The sequence below is a fragment of the Etheostoma cragini genome, chromosome 9 (assembly GCF_013103735.1).
Source record: "Etheostoma cragini isolate CJK2018 chromosome 9, CSU_Ecrag_1.0, whole genome shotgun sequence".
Lineage (NCBI taxonomy): Eukaryota > Metazoa > Chordata > Actinopteri > Perciformes > Percidae > Etheostoma > Etheostoma cragini.
Window position 1 is genome coordinate 15,604,667 of NC_048415.1, and position 19,477 is coordinate 15,624,143.

The window sequence follows — 19,477 nt, forward strand, 5'->3', positions numbered from 1 at the left end:
ACTCTCTCACTCTCTCTCTCTCTCTCACCACAGCCAGTTAATCCCATCAGACACACTACTCATGTCTGGGGTTCCCAGATGCCAGTTTCAATGCCAGCTCTGCAGCCTGGAGGCCCTGTGCTGCTGCCCTCCATTCATGCTCATCTCACTCAGCGGGCACATTGTCTAATGAGGTTACCAGGGTTGGAGGGCTCCGCTGGAGGACTCCATTAACAGGAGATCAGTTGGGCTAAACTAGCATATATGACCCATTAACTAGCTGCTAACTCAGTGTGGTCATTTGTTTACAAACTAGGAGACTGAGAAGAAGCTGTAATCGGAGGTCAATATCAATATTAAGGTGATATTTCATACTGTACCCTACAATTGTGCCTAAAATCTAAAGTTAGCGAGTAAGGGTAGTTCTGAATCAAACACAGATACATTAACCTAACATTCATTTGTCAGAGAAAGACAATAGCCTATACTTTATGACGTTTGTGTGTCCGAAAATCATTCAGGTATGCAAGCCAAAGTGTGGAGAAACGTTCCCTGAGGTTCAGCAAGTCTCTCACACAGGTGGCTGAGGGCCACAAGATAGCTAAATAGCTTTATTAGCAGCCCTTGTTTTTCATTGTAATGTTGTTGTTGCTTGCTGTTAAATTTTGATAGTGTGTTAGGAAAGCTGGTCTGGACGAACACAGTAAATGTCAATGTGTGCTGCTGTAGACTACAAGAAGTTGCAATGGACTATTTCTCAAAAGCACAGTTAAATCGGTAAAGCCAATTTTTTCTACATTCACAACATATTGCAACAATCCTTCTTTTCCACTAATTACAATCAACCCTAGAACAACAAACCCCAGAATAAAAAAAAATGCAATTGAGAATGTTATTATCTTTTGAAGTTACAGCTTTAACTTTAAAGTAAAGTATGTTGGTAGGCATGAGGCTGCAATTATATTTGAATACTTACAGTTTATGAAATCTCTTGAATTCAAGATAACACAGAAATTAGTAAAGACCTATAACCTGATAACTTCAAGACATGATCATTACTTTTGAAAATAAAATGAAGTCCCTTTGTGGTGTTCATAAGTCTTGACAGAAAATCCTGGTTACAGCAGAAACAAGGAAGTTAAATTGTGTTTTTGATAAATGTGCATCTCTAGGTACCATTACACATGATAATTCATATCCTTGCATGATTTGGGTTATTGCCTAGTAAGACAACTCTAATAACAGTGATTCAGTGTGGTTCACTGTGTGTAAAAACTGTATGCTGATTTCAATAAGTCATCATATTTGGGCTGTTTAGTCTTTTCAAGTTTCAGTAATCTTACGGTACGTGCCATATTATCAGTAAAACAAACATATTGTGAATTTAATTTGAGGTGCCGTGCAGTTTTCCTCTGCTATTAATGTACATAAATCTGACCCTGACGTTTTTTCCATCACCTAAATTTCTTCACTACTTTCGATACCCACAGATGAGGCATCATAACTCAAAGTCACATTGGAGCCCATTCTGTTTGATACCCCATCCACCATTCTTGTGACAGACATCCTCGTCACTCCAAAGTGATTCTCCATCATTGTGAATTCGGCTGCAACTTTTTCTGCTGGTAAAATAGCTTCCTTGTTCTGTTCAGGCAATAACTTCAATAACTGTCTGTTAGTTTCTAGACAAGTGGCATTTAAATCAAAGCTTGTTGCAAGAGCAATCTAAGCTGCATTGGGATTGATGGCTGAAAACTTTTATTTGAAAAATATTTGAATATTAATTTAACACTGCTTACAACATTTGCACTCAGTAATGTTTATGCAAACTCTGTCCTGAACAAGAAAATATCTTTTAAATTCAATGACTTAAAGTCCCATCAGCCAGCTCGCTTGGAACGGTTATATTATATGATTATAGAGTACAAACAGTTACAGTTTGGCATCAAGAGTATACATTCATCACTTCTTACAACAAACAGCCTGCAGAAAAGGAAATGATAACAGATGTTTCCCCTTCGGAGGAAATTAAATTAAAATCAGAGGTTATTTAATATGAGTTGTGTATGTCTAAAATGTACATTCCCATACAACAAAACTGCATTTTCAATAAAATTTTAAGGGGTACAATATTTTCTCCCAGATGTTTTAACATGTCCTCGTACCAGTGCGGGCGCACATTGGGAAACAGTTGCAGTTTTAAACACGTGGTTAAAGTTGTGAATGGAAACAAAACTAATTGATTCGGTCTAAGACAAGATCAGGGTTTGGGACAAAACATGTAATTTTTGAATGTAACTTTAGTAACATACAAAAATTAAAATAACTCAACATTGTCTTTTGGTGCCACGCAGGACACAAACAGTTGAACTGGACGGACTTTGGTCAGAAACATATTTGTGATACATCAAAAACAAATGTTATCTGTGAGAATATAATTTCCCTGGAAACATGATCGAGATTGCAGTTTAATTGAATTGGAACCTAATTTTTAGGTGACAGAGCTACACTGAGAATCAATACCCCTCTGCGGCTCTGTGCAGTTTTTGGCATCAGCTCATCTGTTGGCCCACAGTACGTGGTTGAATCCCAACGACTCTCCATGGCCTCCCAATATACAAAATGACAATTAAGCAGATAAGTAAATTAATGGAATGGGTCACCTCATGCAACAGTATGGCTCTTTCAAGTATTTTAAGAGTTTTGGAACAACAGAGTTCTATGGCACAGAGTCACTAGCTACATCAGGCTGTGGCTACACACAATAATTCAATCAGGAGAGACTTGTTTCCAGATATGCAGATTAGGTTTATTGTACAACTCAACAAAATGTACAAAGTCTTTGGCGATTAGACTCCATCGCTATACGAATAACCCGTATACCCATATAGGGATAGAGAACCATCAGAACCCAGATGCAATCTAGACACAGGTGGTAGCAACCAAGGAGCCCGAAGACCAGACGGAAGGAGGCTCCGGACCGGGTCAGCTGGAGTAGATGACTGGAGTTGGAAGGGCAGGTGGAGGTTGTACTCTTTGCCTGCATTGACAGTAGAATAGCACAGGAAGAAACATATTATTTAAAGCATTGTTGCTACTCTGTGATTGGCTCTTGCAATTTGTGTACGATTCTGATTGGTGAACACCTCCAATTCTATTTAGGAAGACAACATTGACTAAATTAGGTCTTCCTGAAAGAATGTACGCTGAGATGTATTTCAATCAGGAGACACAAGTTGCAGATATGTGACAGTTATACACGGCAAAAAGTATATTTATTAAGATAACAGCTGAATTGAGTAGCAGTGCACCGATTAAAAGTTATTTTTATTTTTAGTTATTTATATTTGCTATTAGTCAGGGGGAAGTGTTTAATTGTAACAATAGAAAGATATTTATACATACTAGACTTATTCTTTAAGCAACCTTGGGTCTTTTAGGAGTTTGTGGGCCAGTTCCTGGAGTGAATATTTGGCTATGGTGACAAGAAAGAGGACTTCACCTGGATGCTCATGTTGTAAAGTGTCTACTGGTGGTGTAATGGAGCAATTAATTGCTAGCATACCATGTGAACCATAGGACCCAGATGTTCATCTGTTAGTAAATCAACAATTCTGTTAGTGAGTTTATTTGTTTTTCCGCCTCCGGGAGTCCATAACTGCTTAACGCAGCTTTAAAGGGAGCTTGCCCATATTTTTCACATAATAAATACAATGTGAAATGTAAAATAGTGGTGTGATCAAGTATAGCCATTGTGTGAATGGTGACTAAGTATATGCTCATAAGCTGGCGGTAAACTTCTCTCCATCCATCTGAAGGCAAGTTTGCGCAAGCTGTTTCATAAAATTCCATCATTTACCATCTGCAGCTGAACATTGGTCAGCAGGGAAAATGGCTGAAAAAGTCAGTGATGCAAGAAGCTATAATCTGTTCCCAAGCTACCCTGTTGTTTGTTTTGAAAAGAGAGAAATGGAGAGGGAGGAAAAAAAGGAAAACAGACCAAAGAAACAAATGGACCCATCTCCTTCCTAAAGCGTTGCTTTTCCAGCTCATTTATCAAAAGCAGGAGAAGAATTCTTTGTGATTGGCTGATTACCAGAAGCATTCATCACTGGCCGACATCCCCACCATTTGGACACTGCCATTTTGGATAATTTGTTAAAGATGACAAAGAGGTCATTGTTACCTTGGCTTCTTTTTGACCTTTTTAATATTAAAAAATTAATTTTCTATCCAAAACAAATGTATTAGTTCCTGTCACAGCACCTAGATGATTTTGCACCTAAGGCCCACTTCTGTGTGTATTACAGCCTTCCTCTTTTCCTGCCTCTCTCTCTTTGTTCGATAGTCAGATTTGGATTTTACTGTACTGTATGTGTGAAGCAGAAGATCTGTCTGTCTTATTCTCTGCCACCCTCTCTTCTCCATGTGCGTTGTCCTCTGGTGTCAGCCAACCATTTCTGATCAATTTCTGAGATTTACGGACAATTTTACCCCATCATACCTGTGTCGTTTCAATCCCTCCATCATCCCTCTTTTTATTCTCCCCCAGTAGGAAACTGAATTGTCTGCTTTTCACAGGAAGATACAGATAAAGATCTTACACTCAGGCAGTTTGTTTGCATTTTTATCAACTTAGTTTAGGGGCCTTTCCCGAATCTTAATTATTTAAAATGATTGTGTTAAAATTATTGTTTCAATACCTCCCTTCTTTAACCCTTTTCCCCTTCACCTGTTCTCCTGCTAGGCCCTCTCAACAGATGTGGCAGCTTATGTGGCACTAACAGGCCCGGAGCAGAGGGCTGCCTGCGCCCGTTCAGGCTGATTACAAGTCACCTCTGTGTTCATAAACAGACAAATTCCGCCATCAATTTGAGAGCACCGTTCAGACTGAGAGGGAGGGGGGAGGTAGACAATGAATGAGACGAAGACAGACGGAGGGAGAGTTTTGTGTCATTTACTCTCATCCATGAAGCAGGCCATGCGATCTGCCATGTTCTGTCACTGCTACATCATTAGAGGGTCACTGACCATGTGGCCCCGCAACCTGAATTGGCTTCTCTAACTAATGAAATGTTGGCTTGAGTTTTACAGTGTATAGGTGAAATGACGGTTCTTCTTTCCATCATTTTTGTGTGAGGAAATTTGACTAGATATAAATGTTTGATGCGGACACAGTTGCACAAATCCATCTGTACAAATCAGAAACAACAATAGTAAAAATGTTAGTTTGTCGAACGGTAAGAATTGTGACACTTGAAAAACAACTTGAAAGTTGGTGAAAATGAATATTAAGTAAAGTAATATGTAAATTTATTTTCAGTATGTTATGGTTATTAATAGTCTGCTTTTCTTTCTTATCCAACTGAAAATCGGAGAAGTCATTTATTAAATATTGGGCCATATTAAGATTGGTACTCTGTATATTAAGAATTAATTAAGAATCATGACAAATATTTGCATGTCCGGCTGTTTTGCGCACTGCTTACAGTCAGGTTTGTTACCTGTTAACCTTGTTACACAGTACTACTTCCAAGGCCAATGGGTTACAGTGTATGTAAAAATAAACAGTAGTACATCCTAACATTAACAGTTCTATCCTGCTCTATTGGATATAGGGAGGTTTACTTAGTCTCAATCTACTCCAAGCAATCCTATGTCTTTCACGTGGATCATCAACTTTTTGCCTGGGACATGCAGCTTCAGCCTCAGTCTTTTAGCACAATATCATGTATGTGGTCATCAAATGGATGCATTTGAAATACATTTTTCTGAACATTATCAGGAGTTTTGAGTGATTTATCTGCCAATGTTATCATTGTAAACTGCATAATTATGCAAAAAAAGAAAGCTTGACAGCTATAGCAACATTATCAAAGGGGGTGGGGCTATATGAACAGTCAACTAGCGTGCCTCCAATCAGAGGCCTGCTTTCTGCTGCGCACTTCAAAGCCTAATTGGATCTGGCACATGGAGAAACTCACAGGCATTATGGCCAATAGTTAAATGTTGGATAATGTGAATTACATGGCAAGTAAGGTCAACTTTCTTCTTTTGAACAAGCAGCCGTTTCCCTTCTTCTCAAAAGGTATGTTGCTGATGCCGGGAGCTTTATTCAGGAGCTTGTAATCCTGCTTCAATCAGCTCCTTTTCCTTTCCATGTAAAGATAATCCCAGCATTTACAGCCCTCATCGCACCCCCGCACCCTGATCTAATTAATATGCAGAACATAAGTACTTGTCAGACAAAATTCATTCTTTTGACCTTCTGGGTTTTACACTAAACTGTTTGCGGCCGCTGCAAGTTCACCACAAGTTGAGAGTTTCCTGGAGTTTCTGCAGCAAGATGGGGCTTTTGTTTCTCCCTGAGTGGTTTAATTTGGACAGCTTGCTCTCTCTCTCTCTCTCTCTCTCTCTCTCTCTCTCTCTCTCTCTCTCAAATTGTCTTCTGACTTTCATTCGTCAGTCTCCGTTTCTTAATTGCCCCTAATTGCTTAATTACAATTCCAAATGAACAATTCTGGAGGTCAGAGCGGGTTGATAATTGAAGCATCAATCACAGTGGTGGGGCCTTCAGAACCGTCTCAGTTTGATTGACAGGGCATTAACTAAGTATTTTAGTAAGCCTGGACATGACATTGTGGAGGCTCCATTGCTGATATACTACTGTTCCTGTTGCTCCTCTGCTGTCCTCCACATGAACCTGTGAAGGTGAAACTTTCTGGGTTAGAATCAGGACAGGAACAGTCTAAATTGAACTCAATCTGGTTTGTGTCTTCACCCATAACAAACCGGATGTGGCTCAAGGTCCTTCACCTTTTTTCTGTGCATGCTCTTTCTGTATTTGTGCAGGTTTCTTACAGAGGATTTACTTTCATTGCATGAAGATGATACATATCTATATCAGGTTGCTTAGATACTTGGCACACTGTTTTTCATACAGGATACCCTGCATAGCGAATGGTATGTGGTCTAGGGTGGCCACTCATACCATACATTTTTGGCCAAGCATTGTGGTCAATTGCTGTTTTCATGGTTTAGTTCCAACTAAGTAAACACTATAGCATAGAATGGTATTTTAGTCCAGTGTTTCGTGTGCTTCCAATGTTGTTCCCACAGTTTGGAGACAACCCTTTTCAGTTTCAACATGGCAATGGCCCCTTGCACAAAGAGAAATCCGTGAATAAAGGCTTTTCTGAATATGCTCCAACTAACAAGTCAATGGACTAATCTATTAACTGACCAATCATTTTGGCTCTATTTACCAAGTTTTGGCGTGGAAGGACCCTACTGCACTGAACTGCTTCCTGACCTCGACCCCATTTAACATTAAACAAAATAAATGTCTGATCTCTCAAATTCACTTTTGGGTTTATTCCAGCAAATCACTGCAGCTTTCTTGTTGAAAGCATCCCCAAAAGAGTTGGAGACTTATAGCAGCAATTCAACCTCAATGGTTTGAAATTAGATATATCCAGCTTCTTGTCATCTGAAGATTCTGAGTAATTAACTTAGTTAACAAATTAAAATTTTAATTACAGAAGTGAAGAAGTAACAGCCCGTTAACCTCTGTTATAAGCAATCTGCCACTTTTGATCACCTACTTGTCCACCCTCCTCCAATTCATTCACCTCTATATCCTCCTCCTTTTATTCCTCTCCCTCCTCCTAGCCATCATGTCCTTCAGACCCAGGTGATTATTAGGCTGGTTTCCCTCATCTAGACCCTGGCAGGTTGGTTGGAACTCCTTCCACCCTCCTTCCTCTAATGGAGCTGGATTTACCTCTTACACCACCCCCTTCTCTTTCTAACCCTCCCCTATCTCCCTCCCTCTTCCCTGTTCCTCTTTCTCTATCCACCCTCCCCCTTCTTTTGATCCCCTATCTAACTGTCCCTTTATGTCTCTATATGTATTTCTCCCTCTGTCTACCAGTACTGCTCAGTTGGCTGCATTTAGCTTTTTTCACTCGTGCTCTTTTTGTGTTGTTTTTCTGTTATTTCTCCCTCCTCCCGTGCACTGTCCTCTTCTACTCCCCTCCTCCTCCACCTTCTCCTGCTGCTGTTCCTCTCCTCTGGGGCTCCATCCATCAGGTTGTCGGGGGCTGCTAGCGGCCGACTCCCAGCCACCATATTTCACCGCCAGCCAGCCAAGCAACTGACAGCACAGCCACCGCCAGGAAATTGCTTTGGCTGTGAGCGGAATTTCAAACACAGGCACACTGCGTCGCCGGGCCGCCCAAGCACTGCTTCCCTGTCTCTCTCTCTTTCTCTCTCTCTCTTCTGTCAATCTCTTTACACCTCCCTATATACATCTCTATGACTCTTTGTATCTCTCTCTGTCTTTCTCTCTTTTTCACTCTCTCTTATGGACTTATTTCCTCTCTTTGCACCCCATCTTTATGTTTTTGTTTGCTCTTTCCCTGCCCCTCTGCCTCTCTCTCTCTCTCACACACACACACACACAGAGTCACAAACCTATATGCATCATTTTCTCACATTGTCTTTTGTCCGTCTTTGTTGTTCCCTCTCTCTGCTCTCACCCCCTCCCCCTTGCCTCCCACTATCTCTCCCTCTCCTTTTCTATCCTCTCCTTCTTCCCTTCCTCTCCTCCTTTTTACAACCCACAGGGAACAAGGTGTGGTGTTGAATGTGTAATGAACAGAGAGAGAGAGGGAGAGGGGAGATAAAGAGGAGGAGGAAGAGGAAGAAGAGGAAAAGGATAAAACCAAGAGGAGGAGAATGGAGTGATAAAATAGAAGAGGCAGAAAGGAGAGATGCTGGTTGGTGCTGATCCTGAGTTAAGGGTCAGAAGGTGTGTGTGTGTGTGGGGGGGGGGGGGTATTCCTGCCCTTGTCAGAACCAGTTGAAGTCTATTGAAGTGAGCAGGGTATTTTTCCCAAGGGAGGCGATTTTTGCTGAACTTCAGATCCTGACTATTTTTAATGTAGGGTTTAGGAATGGTGTTAAAGAAATGCACCAGATTCTTTTTAGACTGTAATTCCACTATTTACTACGAATCTCCCAAACTGCAGACCTTCATATGGGTGAAATACCTGAAATGGGTCCTTCAGTCATCCTGGATTGTAATGTCTTGCATCATCTTGGAATGTCAGATTGGGGTTTAAAGTTAGTAATTGGAAATAAGTCAAGTCAGTGGAAGTCCCTATTTGTATCGCAAGATAAAAGTGTGTGTGTGCGTGTGTGTTCTGTTTTTGCGTGTGGATTGAATGATAAAACAAGCAAGAGAAACAGATCTTATCAAATCCATTTTACACAGTGTATGCTGGAGAGAAAAGACAGTACACACTCAATATAAAGCCAATATAAACCTGATGAATACGTATGTGATGAATGTGTGTAATCCACGTGAGTGAGAGAATGTGTGCGTGGGTCTTTACACCATATAAATCTCAGCTCACAATCCATGTATGTCCTGTAGTTGTGCCCTTCAGAAGGACAGTCTGATTGAATTTATCTGTGGATGGTTGGCTCCTTTCAGGTAGTAAACATATTGTCAGTCTGCAGTGTCAGAAGGGGTTTGTCCCATGTGTGAAAGCCTCTCCCGAGTACAGCAAAGAAAGGCCTTCCCATAATCCCAGTGGAAAAACTCTGGTGTGGACTGTTGCTGTTGTCAGAAACAGATATACCATATTCCCAACAAACCTGCTGTTTTTTTACCTTCTGTCTGAGCATCTCTCTATTTCTCTGTCTCTCTGTTCTATCTCTTTCCTCTTTTCCTCCATCAGAGAGTTAGTCTGGAGTTCTACATTGATGTCCATGCCCATTCCACCATGCTGAATGGCTTCATGTACGGCAATGTGTTCGAGGACGAGGAGCGCGTCCAGAGGCAAGCTGTCTTCCCTAGACTATTGTGCCAAAATGCACCAGACTTCTCCTTTGTAAGTGACGCAAACAGACTCACACAAACACACCAAACACACCATCTTAAATTCAAGGGCTAGCTCAGAAAGAGAACACAAAATAGTGGTATATAATATCTCAGCAACTACTGGTACGGGGGTGTTCAGCGAGGCATTACATTTCCAACTGTTGCACTCTTAGTGGCACACACCTTGGTTGCACCAGGCACCTTCAAGGTGTAAACGTGTGTAAAAAAGCCTGCCAAGTTGTTTTGATGTGAGGAATATACTGCATGCATGTGTTCATTGGCAATGCTGCTAAGGCATGTCAGCGTTAACACAAATACACACACACGCTGGAGGTGTTAAATTATTTGAGGGGATATGCGCACACACACACACACACACACACACACATTGATAAGAACTCTAGAAAATATCTAAAAAGGTATGAATTATGTAAAAGAATACAGCAAAATGTTAGTATACGGAATGCAAAATGTTGGTGTGCCAAAATAGCAGCAGTAGTAGCAGATGTTCTTGAGGAGAAAAATATGAATAGAAATTTTGCACGAGAATACAAGGTATGAACTGAAGTAAGAAGGGAATGGTCAATATAGGCCTACTGTATAGCCAATTTAACAAGTAAGAGGAAACTTACAATACAATAAAAATAAAAATAACATTTAAAATTTCAATTTTACTTGTAGTTGTTGCATTGTGAGTTGCAGGTCTAAAAAGATTCTGCAGAATAACTGAAAAGTTTCTCAGACATGTAACCATTATTACAAATAGGTATCTATACTGTATGCATGTGCAGAACATAAATAGCAATCACTGTGTAGGTCATTACAAAGCACACAACTGAACAGTAAAAAGTAGGCCAGTATATTCTGTATGGGCAATGCAGTGTTCTGCAAAAGCACCCTCTCAGGTGGCTGAAACTAGGTTTATTTGGACAGGTCTGTGCAGACTGAGGCCAGCGAGGAAGGGAAAACCAAGGAGGAATGAAAGTATTGGAAATGAATGGAGGAGAGAAGCAAATAACAGAAGGGCATGGGGGAGAAAACCTCCATTCAATGACTTTGATGCTTCTCCCCTAAGCCACTCATGCATAACCTAATAACACCTTTAGCATACAGGTACATTATCCACCAAACCTTTTCCTCTCAGCCCCATGTCACTTCAACTGACCTTCGTTTTCTCAGTGATGGTGACATTTCATAGCAGAACCACTTACACACATCATAAAGAATAACCTTTACTGGCAATTGACACCCAGTGCCAACCTCAATACATAGACAAGCCAGAGAGACAGGTGTTCACCCACACATGTATGGAAATGTCACCGATGGTCAGTGTCTATACTGTAGTTACTAAGGACTAGAAAAACACTATTTACAGGAGATTCTCTCTCTCTCTCTCTCTCTCTCTCTCTCGCTCTCTCTCTGTATTGCTTGTGTGACAGCTGGCCCAAGGGTCATCTCCCTCCTCACTGTGCTTTTGTCCCTCTGCCCATTCAGCACTACTTAAAGCCCAGTGCAGCAGCACAACACAATAATGGCAAACTCCCACTGGTGGCCGCCAAGTCTGCATTTCAGCAAGGCAACTCTCACTGCAGCAGAGTGGAGTGACAGTGAATAGAAACTTTTTCCACACTCTTGCCAAGACAGCATCATATTTGTGTAGTATAGCTGACATGCTGAAACCCAAAATAGCCTTGAGTTTTTGTTGTTGTTGCTATAGCCAATCACAGCCTTGTAATGACATTGTATGTAGTCAATCTGTTTAGATAAGCTACTGTACCCTTCATCATTTGTCCTGGATTCTCTAGAGGCTTACCACCACAAGTTACTGAGAGACAAATCGCTGGATGCTTATGTATTTCCACTGATAAAACATGTCAGTTGATATTGACAGTAGCAGTTTTTTTCATTTATCTACAAGGGAATGTGGTCAAAATAAATTGTGAGTCAAATATTTGTGATTTATGCTGGATATAAATGGATGGATTTTTTATCGTAAATGGAATAAGAGACGTGTCTTAATTTAGCTTGTCAAAGGCTGGTTTTCAGACTGACTCAAGACCCTGCAGTATATCATGCTCTTATCAGTGGAAATAACAACACTTTTATGCCTACTACATATATTTATGCTAAAGGGTTGCTTAATCCTACATATAGGATGAACTGTGTCATACAAAACTACTGTGCATGATACTTTGGTGATTCCTTTATGTCCCAGAGAAGTCTAACAAAATAGTTGAAACTTATAGTTTTTTCGCTCCTCCCAACGGAAATCCTTAAAAACTAACGCTTTAGAGGTCTTAGCCTGTGTGCCCAACACAATTGTCCCTTTGGGGTTCTACAAAGTTGGCAGACCCATTTCCACCAGTGTACAATTGCAGTATTTAAAAAAACAAACAAACTTGTTTTTAATTTTTTAAGTACAGTGATATATACACTGAGAAACAAAAGCAATATGTTTTTTCTAAATGTGAATTTTCTTCTCTTTTACTGTAAGAACTGATCCACGATTCAGGCTTTCAAAGACTTTCAAGGGAAATTTCACCTGGGTAACATTGGTTAGCTAATAGTACATTTTGAGGCTCATACTAATTTCTATAGAGTTACTCAGGATCCATCGAGGTAATTAAGGTCATATGTCATAGTTTGGGCTAATGGTCTCTTGGGAAATTCTCTAAAATCATGCTTAAAGATGCGTTAACAGGGAAGATGCTTGCTGACACAAAGACATTAACCCAAATCCTCTCACTGTTTTTTTGTGTATTCCTCTAGTCTAACACGTCCTTTAACCGGGACGTGGTGAAGGCCGGTACTGGTAGACGGTTCCTTGGTGGCCTGCTTGATGACACATCCTACTGCTACACTCTAGAGGTGTCTTTCTACAGCTACATGACGGCTGGCAGCACCGCTCCTGTGCCATACACTGAGGAGACATGTATCCTTCAAATGTATTTGATCTGTGTGAGCGTACACATGCATCTGCGTGGAAGTGTGTCCACGAAGGGAAAGATCACAGTGTAGAGAACAGCGGTCGTGTGCTGTTGTTCCTAAGGGCTCCTGCACACTGTCTGTGAGCATGTCAACTTTATGGCGTGTCTGTTTTTATTTCAGCTCCCATGTTAACAGGTCAGAGCCTGCGTGACACACGCGTCTCAGGCGCGGTTCAAGCCGCATGCATGTTAGAAAAAGGGCCGACGCCTATTTTTCACACCACAGGCAAGCGTGTTGGAAGCGTTTCCAGGCAAAATAGAATACGAGAAGATGCTTCTATGTCATTTTGACATGAATACATTTAATAAATGACATTTTCTGTTGAACTCCTTTTTAAATTGAATTTCAATTGGATTCTAATTAAACAATAACATGGACTTTATTATCAAAGGAGAGGGAATTGAAATGTAAAAATGTATATCGAAATATGTGCAAACAAATGAACAAACACAAAAATATTGACAAAATTAAATTGAAGAACAGGTTATTATTTCCTTTTATCAATGGGAAACACATATGTACAGACAAGGCTAGCAGCAGCAATGACGCGTCGGACACGTTTCTGGTGTGCCGCCACGCAAATGACACGCAACAGAAACACCATGCTCACGCCATGCAGGCAGTGTGCGGGAGCCCTATCCTAGCTGGTAACATTAATAATATTGTCTTCTCTCCCTGTGTGTCTATCCCTCCATTTGTTGGAGAATGGGACTAAGCTGTCCTGGATGATTGTATCTTTTTCTACCTAAGAGGGGTTGTGCTGTGTTGAACTGACACCCAGCCGCCTAGTCGCTTCACATTCTCTGTTCTGGTGCCGTCCTTCTGGCGTCAGTCATCAGGAGGGACAGCGTGCTTGTGTGCTCCGAGTAGCTCCAGCGTCTCTTGACTCGTTGACTTGGTGGGGTAGTTCAGGTTTTAAAAGGTGTATTTACAAAAGTTGTGTTTTGGGAAAACAAGAATATTCTTTGTCTTCAATAGTGTTCTCCAGGTAGAAACGTGTGGTTTGCAGCCATCACACTGCAGCGTGATTCTTCCGTGATTGTCTCCCTCTGGATCTTTTTTAATTTAAGTCTCTTACACCTGCAACTGCAAGTGCTGGGTTAAATCAGATCAACCAACATGCCCCTACACACACATTGTTCCCGTAGTTACAATATCCCACTGAAATCAAGACACTTGATTTTTTTAGTAATTTTAGTCAACATTTTAACATTTGTATCCCTGGTTGTGCATGCATCCATGTGTGTGTGTGTGTGTGTGTGTGTGTGTGTGTCTGTGTTTGTCATGTGTACTCACTAGAAAAACTTTGATTGCGATTAACAGTGGTGCAATGGAACCAATTGATGATTCCTGCCGACTACGATCATGACCAATCACACAGGAGCACACATATATTTGTCGCAGGAACAGAAGGTCACAGGTGCCTTAATGGAGCCAGATGGGAGGAAGTTTTCCTTCAGTTGACCTTCTCAGGGCTGAAGAGCTCCTGAGAGCTGGCCGATAGCAGTCTGATCTTACCGATAGAGTGAGTGAGAAGAGGGAGAAAGAGGGATTTAGAGAAAGCGATAAGGACCCTACATATGAAAAGTATGTGCAAATACTCTGCAGGTGGAGGGCGGAGTGGATCTAGACGTAGCCCTAGTGCCCTCTAGTGCTAAGCGCTAGCACAGTCTGAATCACCAGAGATTATTTCTGATTCAAAACCCCATGAAAAGATTTAGGTTAATGCTACATATTTATAATTGGAAATGTGTAGAAGTAGTAGAAAATACAGGGTAAGCATTTTGGGATGGTGTGTGTGTGTGTGTGTGTGTGTGTGTGTGTGTGTGTGTGTGTGTGTGTGCATGTGCGCGTGTGCATGTGCGCGTGTGCATGTGTGTTTTCTACACCCTCTAATCACTTTAATGCAGAAACATCTCCAGTTTTGAATTACAGCAGTGTCACCTAAATGGAAATCCAGGGCATGTGTATACATATAGGGCACAGCCACAAACAAATAATTAACCTTGTTTTGAGGAGATAGTTTTCTGGCTGTGGTGATATATAAACTGTGTTTGGGTTCAGAGCAGGATAAGAAATGGGGAGCCATGTTTCTGCCTCTACGTGTGTACAGAGGGGACATTTCTTCTAGAGCCAAATTAGGAGAAAAGTCAACCTTTGTGGGAGGACTTGCTTGATCTTTTTTTCCCAGGTGTGGGTGTGTGTGGGTGTATGTGTGTGTATGGCTGTGAGAAGGGGAGGTGTACAAGGAGGAGGGGCTCCACAATGTGGGCAAGCAGCACAGGGACCTGGTGTTGAGTAGAGATTGAGGTCAGGCAGGTTGAAGGAACCGACCATGTCGCTTTATACGCCCCAGCAGTCTGCTCGATGGAGCGTGCAAATCATCAACAGAGACCTTTAGCATCTTAACCCCTCTCCCCTCCACCTTTCTCACCTGATTCACACACACACACACACACACACACACACACACACACACACACACACACACACACACACACACACACACACACACATACACACACACACATACACAAACAGAGTCCATTAAACTAAAACGTGACAAACAAATGAGTATTAACTGTGGCCCCTACCTCTTACCACCTTCAAAACATGCCGCCCATACACTTTAATCTTTCCTGACTCACCTGCTCCACTGCTGTGACTTGTAGCCACCAAAACTGAAATCTTAACCTTTCTCACAGCTGAGACTTTTGTCACAGTTTGAAGGTGCTCAGAAAAGGTGTGTCTGTGTGTCTGTGTTTGTTTTCTGATCTTTCATTTCATGTCCTCCTCTGTCCTCCAGTCTGTCCTTTCCTCTCATCTTGTCACCCAGAACATAACAGCTCATTATATCATTTAGTCAAGCTGAGAATCCTCTTCTCTGAAACAGCAGGGACAACCTCTATCGTGTGTCTGTCTTCTGTTCGTCCTCTAATCATTAACACCTACATGTGTGTGTATACATATTTATATATATATTATATCTGCTGTCATTGGATTGTTACATTTATATAAACAATAGAATACCCACAGGATTAATGACAGTAATAAGGAACAACATAAAAACCACAGGTACCCTGATGAGACATGTTTGTGTAGATTGTTATGTACTTTTTGTTTTACAGTGCTTTTATTTCTGGAAATTTTGTACACAAAGCAATCTTGCCTAAACATCAAATCAGTACAACTATTGTAAAGAAACACAATAATTAGAATATAAAAACAGTACACATATGTAGAGAAGCTTATATCACAAGACTCTTATATTTCTGCTTGAGCATACTGTAAGACAACAGAAGCCCCCCCCCCCCCTTACACGTGTTCAATTTTTCTACTCAAGTTTCAGAGCTTGTCTGTCCTGTCAGGGATTTAAATCAACCCTAGCTTGTCCCTGTGGGCAATGAGACGTGAGGTCTTTCAGTCTGCTGAATTGCTATTGGGGACAAAAATGTCCCTTTCTGTATTGCTGTTGTTGACTAGCCTCTTAATTAGCATTGATAATTAGTTCCCTACGTGCCAGTGCAGTGACAGGACCTGTCAGTGACCCGTATTGATGGCTTGAATGTCCCCTTTCTTTTCTCCTTGTTAATTCCCGTCCTATCTGGACAGCATTCTCCACGTGTCTTGTCCATTTTACCACTGGGGGCCTTGTTGTCTGATTGTCACCTTGTCTGTCTGTCTTCCAAGACCAGGCACAAGGGACATGACGATGAAAGCGGCTAAATGGCGTGCTGACAGTAAACAGCTGCAGTAAACAAGTCATGTCCCCATCTCCTTTGTCTCACGTATCTCATCAGCGCCTAAGCCGGCGTGCCCTTCAGCCATGACAATGACCTGCAATTGATAAGACAAGACTGTTATGTGTACCGAGATGTTAAAGAATACACCTCACACACTTCAGTGACATGCAGACATGATGCTGACAGGCTGTGTGAAGCTGGCACACACATCTCCTTGACCTCTCTGGAGCTGGATAATGATTACACAATGATAAGGCTTTCAGATTTAGTTAAGTTGATGATTCAGATTTAACACTATTGTCAGTGTTAGTCTGTGTTAGTAAGTGTTATTTCAAAAGGAGACTGCCTCAATCTGGACTAAAGCAGCTGAATGTTTTCTGAATATTTCCACTACCACCACCCCTGTTATCCAAGCTACAGCTCACCAACTGTTTCCTGGCCCTCGCACACATCACTTCCTGCTGTGGCAACAGTCTTGTTCCAGAACCTATGGTTTCCCCAGGCAACGGGCCAGACAGCTGTCAGGGCATCCTCTACATCTCCAACCATTCGCCACGTGGATGAAGTTCTCCTTCAGAAGCTGACCCTCCATCACGGAACCTCCTGTAATAGACAGTGAGTCGTGACAAGCCAAGCTGAGAGGCCATCTGCGCACGGTGGCGTCCGGAAGATATTTTTGTCACTGAGCGTGCCTGGCCAAAGAGCTCAGGACTGGCTCAGAGCTCTGCTGATGAAAGAGAATAGAGGAAACCACCAAAAACTTTTCTGAGGTCAGAATGAAGATGCCAAGAATACAAGGGGAGTGTGTTTATGTATAAAGTACACAGGTGTATGTGAGTATGTGTTTATGTCCTTGAATATGAACAATTGTGAAGGTGTATATCGGTGTATCTGCTCAAAACAACTAGTAGCAGATCAAAAACTACGGTATCTACATTAAAATCTGATTTGTTATTTTTAGCAATGGCAGCAACTAGGCATAGGGATGTCTGTCCTGTCTGACCTTTGATCGGTTAGTTGGCCCACCACTTTGGTCCAGACTCAACCATTTTAAGATGGATGGCCATGATTTCCAGAGGATGAATCCTAATGACCTTGATGATCCCCTGCCATTTCTCTAGCCCAACCAGCAGGTCAAAGTTTTCACTTTTACTGTGATATTTCAATCATGACATTTGGTATGCACATTCATGTCCCTTTCATGATGAACTATAATAACGGTTATCACTTGACTTTCCATCAAGCGCCATCATCAACTTAAACTTTTAATTTGTCCAATACTTTGGCTACATAACAAAAGACATTCTTATCATCCTCAGCCTAACTGTTTATCAAATATCATCTAACATGCTTAACTAAGATGGTGAACACAATAAACATTATACCTTCTAAACACCAGCATGTTAGCATTGTCTTTGTGAGATAAAACACTGTTACCTTTAAGCTCAAAGCACAGCTGTCCTGCTTGCACGGCTACAGACTTTAAATCTTGTTTACAACCATTATACATTAAAATTAGCATTAAACGCAAGATTCAGAAGGATGTAACCTTTTTCAGGTTTTTTCATTTGTAGTTTCATCCCACACACACACACACACACGCACACACACATACACACGCACACACACAGCGGCTCTGGCCTGATGCAGGACTCACAGACGAACATCCAGATGGGGTGTAAATATAGACTCTGGAGTCGTGTGGAGAGCATTGCCTTCATCCTGCCGAGTGAAGGATGCAGTCCTGTTCAGACTTCCAAAGATACGTGAAAACACACCATCAAAGGCCAAGGTGACAGACTCAATACAGAGGGGCTTGGTTGCATATTTACAGGCCTTACTTATCAGGTATACACAGGTCTTTATTGATGTTAGCTTTTTAGGGTTATATAGTACCCTGTTTGTGTGTTTGTGTTTGTTTGTATACAGTATGTGTTGCTTCAGAAATGACAAAGCCTGAAGTTTACGTCCAGACAGCCTGTTCAAACCAAGAATGGATCGTTAACAAGTTAATAAAGTTAAGTTTGAACAATGGATTTTCACCTTTATAGCAACCAAGATTTATGTTGCACAGGTCATTTTTTTGTCATTTAGAGAAATTGGAAAATAGTCCTAAAAATGACCTAATCCATTTTTAAATCTTTTTTTGTATGCCAGAGGTTTCAATCACATGTTTGTGACAGATAAATAGTGTAGCGGATGACAGGCTGTATCTAAGTATCAACAAGGTAATGACAAGGAGAAGTGACAGATTACGTCTCTGTGTTGCTCCATCATGCTCCAGCCTGATGAGGAATGGTGGTAGCTTAACATCAATGCCTCGAGATAGGAAAAAAACCTTATGTTTTTGTTTGTTTTGTGTCAGGTAAACGGTATAAATGTACATTCTGCATAGATGCAGAATGATGGAACAAGCACGATGGACATGGGTCTGAAATGGTGGATAGATAGATTGACAGCTTACATTGATGGTGTTTTTCTCAGTGATTAGATGAAATGTACTTCTGTTAGCGACATTGCTCTTATTTATCTGTATTTACTATATCCTATTCTTGGTCTTCGGGAAAATAGTTGGCATTCGGTGGTTCTCTACTTCTTCATTCATTAGACCCTGATTGTCATCATTACTTGCTCTGCTAGCCTAATGATCACAGGCTTAGCAACAGCACTCATAGACGCTCAGCTGTTTTGTAAAAGCACTAAAGTTATTGATATTGTGCCTAATATAGTGAGGGACAATTGGGGGAAGGATGTGTGTGCTTACCTCTAAATTTAAATAAGGCCTCTGTGTATAAGTAATTGTTTTTGTGTGATTCATACCAGCGTTGTGCATTTGGCTGACTTGAGTGAAACGCAGTTGATTTAGCCTCAGTTAATT

At 41.2% G+C, this 19,477-nt stretch overlaps 1 protein-coding gene and 1 long non-coding RNA gene across 2 annotated transcripts in view; one reads left to right on the forward strand and one right to left on the reverse strand.

The window, feature by feature from the left end:
* The window catches only part of agbl4 (ATP/GTP binding protein-like 4), a 262,269-nt gene that overhangs the window by 241,243 nt on the left and 1,549 nt on the right, over positions 1–19,477 (forward strand). Inside the window, exons 10-11 of the mRNA XM_034882055.1 lie at positions 9,726–9,878; positions 12,638–12,800. Of these exons, the coding sequence (XP_034737946.1) occupies positions 9,726–9,878; positions 12,638–12,800 (316 nt within the window). The remainder of the gene's footprint in view (positions 1–9,725; positions 9,879–12,637; positions 12,801–19,477) is intronic.
* The window catches only part of LOC117950732, a 259,475-nt gene that overhangs the window by 178,805 nt on the left and 61,193 nt on the right, over positions 1–19,477 (reverse strand). The gene's annotated exons all lie outside the window — the stretch shown is intronic.